The following is a 12442-nucleotide window of genomic DNA, read 5'->3' on the forward strand; positions in this document are numbered from 1 at the left end:
TCATCTGCCTCCATTTAACCCTATCCTCTGTATCCTCCTCACCCACACCAACTATCCTCATGTCCTCCTTCACTACATCCAAGAACCTCCTCTTTGGTCTTCCTCTAGGCCTCCTTCCTGGCAGCTCTAACCTCAGCATCCTTTTACCAATGTATTCACTGTCCCTCCTCTGAACATGTCCAAACCATCTCAATCTGGCTTCCCTGGCTTTTTCTCCAAAACATCTAAACTATATGTCCTGCATATAATTTGCATATTTGGATGCACTGCACAGCTCATACCTTTACTTAGCCGTCCACTCCTATATTGTAGATGTCCTCAAATACAGTTTCTACTAGTAAGAATGTTATTGTGGGTACCATTAATTACCATTGTGACTAGTGAAAACACAAATTTCACTATTAGAGATGTCATTGTGGATAACTAAAATGCAGTATTTTTTTTCGCTGTTTTGTGCCCTAGGCTAGATGACTCTTCAAGACCCTCCCCTCCATGCCAAAACAGAAAAAGTGACAGAAATCCAAAACTGAAAAAAAAACTTTAGCATTGAACAATTTATGGTGTTAGGGTTTAGGGTTTTAACTAATGACGCTGAAAATCAGACAACTGTCACTGAAAAAATGGCTGACACTGAAATAAAAAAACAAAAACTAAGATTGTATTTTTTTCATTAAGACTGTTTTCAATGATAATGTTTTGAGTTCTGGTTTTGCTTTCTGTACAAAGTGTTATTTTTCAGTGCCAAAGTTTAATGTCGTCATTCTTGCTCCTCAAGACCCCTGGGGATGCAGAGTAAAAGTCACAATATTAAAACTGATGGGTCACAGCTGAGCAGCAATGCACTTAATATTATCAAATAATATGATTAAACACTCCAGGTCATAAATGAGCTCTGCACCTCATCTGTACTACTTCACCCTGGATTGTATTGTATTAGAATGAATACATAACTTCCAGTTTCACGTACAGTATTTCAGATTGTGGCGTTGAACTGCAAAGGTAAGCTTCTATTCCTGATCATATTCTTTCAGAGTTCACAGGATTTATGAATATAAAATCTTTTTTTTTTTTGTACAGTTGAACTGACTGAGGCACATAGCCATAGTTCAGATTTTGGGTGGTAAACATATCAGGCTTCTATTTTGTTGAGTGATTATTTTAAAGATTAAATAGAACAAATTAAATAATATGAGGGTGCAAATGACTAATTTGATTGCATGAAAACAAAATAAATAATTTGTAAGGTGAATTATAAAACAAATTACCACTTATTACCCAAGCGTTTTGTAAACATTTGTAAGGGCCTCTAAAGATGAATCAAGCTCCCCACTCGCCCAGAGTTATGGATTCCTTCCCTGTGCTCATCTCCTGTCAGCTAGACCTGCTCTTTCTGACAGGTGTGATGAACGGCCTGTGTATGGCTGACAGAGATGCAGAGTAGGAAGATTAGCTGAGCGGCTGAAGCATCTGTTCCATTGCATCTCTGGATGTTGTAAATGGAGATGAGCTGGATTTATAACAATGGTGCCTCTGCATTCTTCATTACTAGATACAGAGGTGGATCACACAGGCAGAGAGCCACACTAAAAATAATGTAGTGTGAGACATCGCATTAATGATAAATCTTTTTCTTTCTGGCTATTGGTTCAGTCAGTGTTGAATCATGAGGGCAACAAAATATCAATTCATTTTTATGAATCCATTCATTGATTATACATCCAAGTGGTCCACTTTATAAAATTCATATTTTTAAAATAAGACATTTAAAGATGCTTTTACACTATATGATGAATACTGGACCTTATAATCTACACTGTCTCGTTTTATCACAGATGCACAGATACACAGAGCAGTAGAGCAGAGCAGGTGCTATCAGAGATAAGAAACATGTGGGCAAACACTGGCTATGACATCAGTCATTTCATCTGTGTAGTATTATAATTAAATATTATTGCAACTGTAATTCTCATACTTTCAATATACTGCAGGTTTTGATGATATGTTTCTGTGGGTTGGTCACTATTAGCAACCTCTTTCACATTGCAACTAGTCACTTGGTTGATCTTATTATAAAATAATTAATGAGTAATGACAAACATCTGTGTGTTTGATGACATGGGTAAAGCTTTAATTACACTTTATCCAGTAGTGTCTTCCTAGTTGATACCATTATACAGCCTACAAATGGTTACAGGAATCTCTTGTTTAGAAATACATGAGGTACAGGACAGTTTCAGTCCTTAGAGAATACATCAGATCCATATTTCTGCGTTACTCCTGGACTTAATGGGGCTTGATGATAGTAATGTGTCCTCTGAATGTGGGTCTGTATTTATTAGTCAGTATGAATATGCTCACTATGCAATATGACCCTCAGTGCTGGTGACAGCAGAGCTTTTATACACCCCAGTGAGGTGGGATATATAGCGCTGGACATGTGTTTGCAGTGAATCTGGTATTACTAATACAAATTGGGAGCAGAGTATCTCGAAGAAGAATGGGAAACAGGTTATCTGTTCGCACCAGAGACAAGGAGAAATTTATAACTATGCAATTAATTTCCAACCAGACATCCCAGCAATCAATACCTGTTATGATCATGAACTCATCTGCCCATCCGTCATGCTGGACTCACCTCTTTTAGTTTTGCAGAAGGTGATCAATGCAAAACTGTTCTCATTAAAAGTGGCATTTTATATATCTCGTCAGTGGAGCTGGATGTCTCAAATATGAAGGATCACTGTCACAATAATAAGGAGGAGCTGTTTCATTTGAGGTTTAATAATGAAGTAATCCTATAGGTTTATGCTATGGCCAGTCATTTCAATTATACTGTAGTCTTGGAGAAGAAAACGTGTAACAGCAGCAGTAAATGCAAAAGGCTTTGTCATTATTGGTAAGAACAACACAACAACAAAGCATCATAGTTGCTGAATTCACTGACAGCTGAGTCAGAATTAAAAAGTGCACGGGTATAATCTGTAGTTTGTGTTTCCTGCCATCATCTTCAGCACATATTACAGAATTTTAAGCTTAGCGTTTGGATAATTCAGGCTGAAATGCATTTTAAGTGTTGCAGTTAACGGCACACACACTTCCTAACAGGACTTTTATAAATGGAGAGAGTGGTGCAGTGAAATTAATCTGCCTGTCACTGTGATTTTTTTTCTTTCTAAACGCTCAGTGACATCGTGACTAGAGGCTATTCACTGCACTCGTTTGTACACTGCTGTTACTGGCCAGGCTGGTGTTATCGGTTCAGAGCTCTTTCCCTTTTCTCTGTGCTGTTTTCTGCACTCTGCCCTGACGTCCTGTTGACGACAATACAATATTTTATTTGATAAAAAGTTATTGAGGAACCCTGCAATGATTTTGGAGGACTTTTAGTTCCACTTTAGGGAGAAGAAAACTACATTTTCACATTTACATAAAGTTCAGTTCATCTCATCTCATTAAATAATGAGCTGAGGTAGGAATTCTCCCTTTCACACTGTCACATTTTTTTCAAATTATTATTTGATACATCATTAGTGTGAAATATCAGTTGGAGCCACTTTGTGTTTAGGTAACAGGTTAAACTTACAAGTTCATAAAATCAAGCTTTAGCTGAGGTAAATGCTCTTGTTAAATGTTTAGCTCTCATGTTAACAACGAGCAAATTTGTGCAGAAGTGTTTGTTGCCAAAGACGGTTTTAGTAGCTCAAGCCAAAAAACAGGATCAAGAAAAAGAAAGATGTCACTTTATGAGAACTAACAAACATCCCAATGTCGAAAAATCAGTGAAGCAGTTAAAAAGAGCTTTGAGACAATTGTGGGGGATCCCAGAGGACAAGTCAAAGTCAGAGAGCATCCACAGAGCTTGTTCATTAAAAGTGTTGCTTTTTACAAGACTGCTCCTCATACTCATGAACTGTAAAACATCCTGCTGGGGCTGGGTATGTAGCTTTTATTGGAGAGGAGACAGTTGTATATCACCACCCTTTAAAGTCAAGCTCAGGGACGTGCTTTTGGAAAAGGTATGTGTCACAGTGAAATGTGTCCCTTTCCAATTTACTGGCATTGACTGCTTTTTTCCCCCATATCTTTGTTCTTGTATAACACAGCTGGTTCTCACAGATACTGAAGACATACCCATTAAGTTCCTCAATGCTCTTCTGCACTTAAGTCTGCTGCTGTATGTAGGGTGTGCACTTAGAGTTCTGGGAGGCTGGCTGGCTACTTATCCTGGACTATTACTGTGAGGTTGCGTCATGGGCCAGCTTTTTGATGACATAGGTCTGTTGTATTATTTAATCAGACATGAGCATGATGGGTCCAAAGGGGGGAAAGTGCTTTTGGTATAAATGTGGTAAAAATGCAAGAAGTCATATTTCTTCTTCTCCTTTCGGCTGCTCCCTTCAGGGGTCGCCACAGCAAATCATCTGCCTCCATTCAACCCTATCCTCTGTATCCTCCTCACCCACACCAACTATCCTCATGTCCTCCTTCACTACATCCAAGAACCTCCTCTTTGGTCTTCCTCTAGGCCTCCTTCCTGGCAGCTCTAACCTCAGCATCCTTTTACCAATGTATTCACTGTCCCTCCTCTGAACATGTCCAAACCATCTCAATCTGGCTTCCCTGGCTTTTTCTCCAAAACATCTAACATGAGCTGTCCCTCTGATGTCCTCATTCCTGATCCTATCCATCCTCGTCACTCCCAGAGAGAACCTCAACATCTTCAGCTCTGCTACCTCCAGCTCTGCCTCCTGTCTTTTTCTCAGTGCCACTGTCTCTAAACCTGAAAACATTGTTGGTCTCACCACTGTCTTGTCCACCTTTCCTTTCATTCTTGCTGACACTCTTTTGTCACACATCACACCTGACACCTTCCTCCAGCCGTTCCTTTTCACTTCTTTTCTACACTCTCTGTTGCTCTGGACTGTTGCTCTGGACCCTAGGTACTTAAAATCCTCCAGCTTCTTCACCTCTACTCCCTGTAACCTCACTGTTCTACTTGAGTCCCTCTCATTTACACACATACTGACTGTGCTAAATGCCTGCAACAGTGACAGATGCAGACAGATAAGAACAGTTTCTCCATCCATCCATCCACCCAGTTAAAAGACGTTTTTTTGTTATTCAAATTTTATTTTGGATAACCAAAATATTACTTCATTTTTAGAAAACGACCAATAATTTAAATAAAATCTGACCATGGTACTTTTCAGAAGACATTATAGGAGTAAGAGTGAAAATGTAGGGTACTATTTACAGAGGTAGATTAATACAGATGTGGTCCTCTCGTTAGTATTTGTGACTGGAGAATATCATATGTGGGAATAACTCCATAAACATCTAAACTACACCCATGTCCTTCATAAAGAAGAAACATCTCAGCCTGTGCACTCAGTTTTTTTATATAGTTTTTGAACAACAATGGAACTCTACAGCAAAGAGGAATAAAATTCATCAGGTGCTTTTCACTACACTATTGGTTTCACTCTTGTCATATGTTTATGTGTATGTCTATATAATGTCTGCCTATGCTTGGCAGGACTTTGTTCTCTCTTGTTTTTTAGATAATAGGTGGGCCGGGGATCCTTTGGTTGAGCTGGAGCACCTGGGCCCAATGCTCTTGACAACCTTAAGTAGCTGATCTTCCTACTTCCAGACGGCTGCAGGGATCCGAATGGAGCGGAGACTGAGCAGACAGTAGTGGCTCAACATCAGTGTTTTTTTGTTGTTGTTGTTGTTAACCTTATAGACAACCTTACCCATTGAGTTTGTTGCTCAGTTGTAGAGTGATGGAGGGCATGTGTTCAAAACAGGATGCTTGAAGATGCAGGTTGACTAAATAAATTTAAATATGAAAAAGGGTTAATATGGATAATGTGGTAGCAAGTCCCTAGTCAAATATTCACAGGACAGAGAGCAACATAGCTGCAGAGTTGGTGATAATTCTGTGTGGGGGTACAAACAAGCCTTGTCATTTCAGTCAATGGAGTTTTCCAGTTTAAATATTTAGTGAAATATAAAAATTATTATATATCACATTGTTACTTATCATTTGGGCCCTGAGGACACAAAGAAGTCCTTATACACATTTATCATATTGTCATCTGCGTGTAAATGGAGAGAAACGGCAGTTTGTTAATTAGAGCCAGGACTGTCGTGATGTTACACACACACACACACACACACACACCCTCACACACACACACACACACACACGTGTGCACTTCACAGCCAAATTAATCAACTGAGGACACAAGGTCAAGGTCTGTTAGTAAGTGTACGTGTGTGTGTGTGTGTGTGTGTGTGTGTGTGTCTGTTCTTGTCCTTTCGCCTTTGTCAGCAGCAATCAGAACTTCAGACCTTCAGACTGACGACATATCTATTTTGTCAGGTCTTTACCTTAAAACACAGAGAATGTTAATGCTTTCTGAAAATCTGGGTCTTCATGATTTTTTTTACGAACAGATGGGTCTATATTTGATGTGACTGTCTGACAGTCATTTATAAACAATCCCAGTTGATTGTGTTGAGCCTCTAAGGTTCAGTAGCCGTCTAAATACATGACTAGGGTGTTTCTCTGTGTGTGTTTGTGTGTGTACATCTGTGTGTGTCTACTGTTTTGGAAACAAACAACTAAATGCCAAAGTTTACTGAAACTAAATACATACCAGGGAAAGCTGTGCCACTGTGATATAATGAGTAATGCCTAGCACTGTTAGACCAACTAGACAGCACACAAACACAGACACACACACACACACACACACACACACACACACACACACAGACAAACACACCCAGGCACAGTCATTTCTTGCATTGGTTGGGACAACATTGATATAATGCATTTGCTAGACCTTTACTGCAACCTTAACCGTCACAATGAAGGTTGCTGAAAATATAAATTCACTGGATGATAGGAATTCTTTTTTTGTTATCTGCAGTATATCTGTATGTATTTTCAAAGCATGTGCAAGCTCTCAATGAGAGATTTGACGGAGAAGAGATACTGCTGTACTCTAAGTAACATGTTGCCAAAGTGGAACATTCATCTGATCAGCTCTGTATCACACTTTAGAGTCTCCTGAGGCTCTCTATGAAATGTCAGTTAATTATCAGGAACATCAGTTCCCACTGACCATAATACTCCCTCTGAGCTCCGTCTCTCATATGAGGAGTGATGAAGTGCAGCAAATTGAGTGAGCAACAGCTGGCAAACAGATATTAAAGTGATCTGTTTCCACCCCTGAGAAGAAAGAGTGCTGGGCTGAGATATCAGCCGCCAGCACGGGCAGAGTGTTGCTGGAATTTATTTGTGAATTAGCCTAGTGAAGACAGTCAGGGTTCAACTTGTGGCCACACAGACACAAACCAATTTATAAGGAAGCTGAACAACTTAAATTCCACTGTACTCACCTCTTTATGTGTGGAATTGATTTACCCATCTTAAATGTAGCAGCAGCACCCATGCAGCCTTACACAATCTGAACAGGAATAGAAACACTGTGCTGTACCGTATAGCACTGAATTCAATAAATGAGTTTTTGTTGACACCTTATGGTGAATTTACATCACTACACCACCAACATGTTAATCTCAAAACTTTGAAAAATTTGAAGAATGACAAGTACTGTCTGCTCTATTGCTGCTGGAGACCAAGACAGCAGCATTTGTGGTTTTGAGGAAAATATCTCCACAACTTTTAGATGGACTATCATGATTTATTTTTTTCAATGCATGTTTCTCCCTGTATGAACTGTTACCACTTTTGCAATCATTCATCTTTTACTGGCCTGATCTAATGAAAATTACTATAACAAAATACCTGCAAAATGAACATCATCCACATTCTATTTAGTTCAGCAATATTATACTAAGGTTAACATGGCAAACAATATGCCACTGTCTTCTGTTTGCTTTTAATTACCAAATGATAACTTACTAACACACTAAGACAGTGAACATGGTAAATAATAAATATCATATCTGTTAAACATCAGCATGCTGGTGTATTAGCTCAAAGCACTGATGTGCCTAAGTACAGCCTGCTAAAGACCCATTAAGTGAACAGAGAAGTGGTTCATGCTGCAGATGCAGTGCTCTGAAGATGTTTCTATGATTATCATAACCAATATCAATCATAGCTTCTTTTTATGCAGACTACAAACATTGTTTTAAAAAAATGGTTGAATATTTTTCTCCTCTGTGCAAATTTAATGTTTGAGCACATACTTTTCTTCACCAGTGAAGGACCTACATGCCTTTTAGAGCAGTACAGAAAGGGAGCAACTTAAGGGTGAACTACACAGACAAAGAGGGGTTAAAGAGCATTTATAGACTCGCGTGTGCTCTGTGGGCTTTGACAACTTTAACCAAATTAGCTAAAATCAACAGTCAGCAGTCTTTTATCCTATTATGGTTGGGCCTTCACTTCTGGGCATTTGGAATTTGAATATCCACACAAACTTCACTTCATTTTACATAATGCTGTTTGAAACCAACTACAGCACACTGGCTCTGTTGAGGACCTGCAGCACTGTATGTACACATCATCTCATAACTGACACCAGTTAGACTATAATACAGGAAATACAATCAGAATTTATTCTCACATAAGTTGCGAATAACTGTAGTAGGTGAGTCAAGTTGAATTAGTCAAAAATTAAAAATGTAGCCATCATGTAAGGGGTCAAGATTCCTAAAGAGGGAGCTGGGGCCCATGAGGCTTAGTAAGAGCACTCATAGCACAAGACAGGATTGTGAGAGGGCTCCCAGCTACACATGATGAGTCCATAATGAGCACAATTTCCAAAGCAAAGTCAAGAAAATATGACAAGGCATACGTTGCCCAGTACAACAGTGAGTAACAAGGGGAGACCACAGGGTGCTGTGTGTCTGAAAATACTAATGTCAGCTTCTGGTAGTGAACAAGATGCCATGCATTTATTTTGTTTTGTTCAATAAGAAGTTGCAGTTCTGTATGAATTATAAGGTTTGAAATAGAAAAAGTTCAGGAACCCAAGTAACTCATTTATACCGAGCTAGCATGCACAATGCCAAGACCATGGAACTTAATGTGACTGTTTACACCTAGAGTATGTGTTTCCTGTTATGATGAGCCAAAATATCTGCTGTGGAAAAACAAAGCCTGTTCCCAGCAACCAACCTTCACTTAACTAGAGCTCAGGTCTGCCACAGGCAGCTGTGTGGGTGTACAAAGCCTTTTCAGCTGTCATGTATGTACAATTATGGTATGTCAGTGTGTAGCAATGCAAATCACAGCTTGGATACTTTATAGAGTCTTTCTTTGCATGATTTAAGATATATATTTTTAACCGACTCCTCCACTCAGTACACCTAATGTTCTGACATATTTGTAGTTCTGTGCGAGTCTTGAGAGATATTGGATTGACATTGTATTTTATTCAGGAATTCATGTTCCCCTCAGGATAAACTGCTATAACTCAAGTGATTTCTTTACTTGTGATCTCCCATCAGGTCATATGTAAAATTTTTGCCTAAATAAAACTAAAGACATTCTTTGTCTCCACATCCAATATGAATCTAAGAATATATAAACATTATACCTGAAGAACATCAGGGCGTTCAAATAATAGTGTCCATCAACTAATAAAGTAACTAATCTAATCTAGTATTAAAATATCAAGTGTTTTGTGTGTTGATCATTGTTAATTCAAGCCACACCAAATACAGTTTCAGTATAATAATCAGGTGGGACATTAATGGTTTAAACCTTAAACTGCTTAAAACAAACCAGTAAAATATTTATTAGCGTTTTACACATTTTACCTCTGTATAAAATGTAAAGCCTTTAAAAACATGCATACTCAATCAAAGTCATTTTGTTTTTACTGCAGCTGCCTAACCAGCTCCTCGTCCATCTCGGACTCTGAAGGTTTTTGTGGTTGCACTTTCTCTCTGTTGAGCTTGGTCTTCGGTTTGAAGGGCACAGACAGGAGCTCCTTCTGGATCCTCTGCTCCCTCTGTCTCCTCAGCAGAGCCAGGATCTCCTTCCTCTGCTCAGCCATGGCCACGTACCGCTGCCTCTCCTCCTGTCTTTGCCGCAGAGCACTGATATCCGGAGGTCCCGGAGCGGCGAGTCTGGGGGCAGCACTGGTGGCGGCGGTGCGCTGAGGCCGGGACACCGGCAGCCTCTGATGGATATCTGCCGACACCAGCCGCGACTCCTGCGGTGGGAGGAGGGACAGAGAGCTCCACAGCTGCCTGGCATGGGACACGTCCTCCGGAGAAGAGCCGTCAAATACGATGAATTTATCAAAGTCTTCCTCTTTAAGAGGCTCAGGCTGGACAGACATTTAACTTTTAGGACGGAAATATTTTATATTTTAACTGAGTAAACATGAAATTGTCACCATCTCAAAGGAATGACAAGCGCCATTGTTTGGTGTGGTCACCATGGGAACGAGATTACTACGGCAAGCCTCAGGGACAAGAGACAAACCTCCCGCGTAAATCTTCCAAAATAAATGCAGACAAACACATTACTGACATTTATCATTTAAACAACATAGTAACTGTATTTGCTGAAAGACACAGTTGTGAAATGTGACTTCAGTAATGGACAGCTACACCCAGTTTCAAAAGGTGCCTCATTATTATTAAGCTAAATAGCTTCTGTTATGGTGACTTTATTAAATATTACTATTATTTTGATGCATTAATGCTGCAGCTGGTAGATGCAGAGCTAACTTTAACTAGGTGACTTCATATACTGTTGTTACCTATGGTGTTTTGTAAAATAAAGTTTCTGTCTGTATCCTTTTAACAGCAATTGTCAAATTAATTAGATTTGAACAAAATAAAATGTATAATTCCCTGCAACACAAATTGCTACATTCTTTCAAATATAAGAAGCATTTTAATGTTGCAGCTAATGGAGCCAGGCAGAAATGACTATACAGGGTACTTTAAATACTAGTTTTAAATATGTTTCCTATGTAAAAATCTTAATCTGCAAAGTAACCATCAACTAGCTATCAGGTCAATGAAACTGAGTAAAGCACTAAAGTGTATTTATTACTGAGTAGATTATATGTAGTAGCCAATATGCAGTTTAAAATAACAAAAAATGGAAATACTGTGGTACCACCAACAATTCACAGCCTGTGCATACATTCAGTATGTAGGTACAATTCAGTGCTCTTAATTTGAAGGCAGATGAACTAAACCTTTTATTGCTTGCTCGTGCGATGAAGCCAACTTTGGAAACGAGGAGGTTCACACCCGCTGCTCCACCCCAGGTATCACAGGACACGTTTAAGTAGTGTGGAAGAGGAAGGACATCATCATCACATCATCATCATCGCCACTTCGTTTACCTGACATGATATTCTCACTTCCCTTGAGGTCAGCCTCCATCCTGCACTGAGGACTGAAGTTCTGCGCGGTGAGTAGACAAAGTTTATTTTGTTTCAACTCAATGTTTAGTGATGTCATCTAAACCTGCAAAATAATTAGGCTACGCTGTTTATTGAGTTAGAATAAAAATTCATATACATCACTCCTCTAACTAAAACACAAGAAAAGCAGCATATTGTATTTGCTGGTAAAGAGAACCAAGTGAAAAAGTAAACAGCTAATTCAAAACTAATAGTCATTTGAAGGATCCAAAATCTATTAACATGTAGGCAAAGCTTAAAAAAGCTTCAGATTGCTGTTTTAATTAGTAATGTGGTCTGCTGATGGACTTACATTAGTTACATTTTAAATTTCCCAGTAAATCTCAGTGAGAGATGTGGAATAATGATTTCTGCTCACATACCTGCTGTGTTTTGCCTGTGTGGCGGCAGCCACACATGGATGCACCTTATGACATGGCACCATTTTGGTGTAAACGGTAAGGTTGGCTGGACATTTGAGCTGCACCTTATAAGGTAGTATGCCTGCTAAGTCCCTAGCATCCGTCTTTGGGCTACCAAGCTACCAAGAGCAAAGGGTTAGCCAAACATGGGCATTCTAGCATGGCAGCTCAGTTGTTCGATTATAGGGGTTATCTGTGTGCTGCTTTTCATGTTTTATTGCCTTCTGTTCAATGGGAGGTCAAAGCAGCCTTGTGACCTACATGAAGAGGCAGAGCCAAGGATAAGTCAGTAAGTAGCTCAATGCAAACTAAAGGGAAATGTACTTATCTCTGGTAATTTGTCAGACAGTTCACTAAAACCCAATGTAAATGATCTCTGTAACATCCAGATGCAATGGTAGCAGTTTGAGTCATAGCGGAGGGGACATAGGAGTAGAAAATGTAGTAATGAGTCTTAACTGATGATTGTTTGTCCTAATCACTTCTGGGTCTTCTGTGTGATGAGGTGTAGGGAAGGAGCTTTGTGACTGTCTAAATATCTTCAGTTTTGTGACTGATATTTTTTTGTCCTTGTTACAGAGTCTGCTCTTTACACTCAAACTT

The 12442-nt window shown here is 39.3% G+C and overlaps 1 protein-coding gene across 1 annotated transcript; it reads right to left on the bottom strand.

The window, feature by feature from the left end:
• Positions 1-9109: 9109 nt before the first annotated feature.
• Positions 9110-10421, bottom strand: hoatz (HOATZ cilia and flagella associated protein). Its single transcript, XM_026325691.1, has one exon. It carries the CDS (start codon positions 10332-10334, stop codon positions 9867-9869), a length of 468 nt encoding a protein of 155 aa, XP_026181476.1. The 5' UTR covers positions 10335-10421; the 3' UTR covers positions 9110-9866.
• Between the last annotated feature and the right edge of the window lie 2021 nt (positions 10422-12442).

This window comes from Mastacembelus armatus, chromosome 8, assembly GCF_900324485.2.
Source record: "Mastacembelus armatus chromosome 8, fMasArm1.2, whole genome shotgun sequence".
In the NCBI taxonomy this organism is placed as follows: Eukaryota; Metazoa; Chordata; class Actinopteri; order Synbranchiformes; family Mastacembelidae; genus Mastacembelus; species Mastacembelus armatus.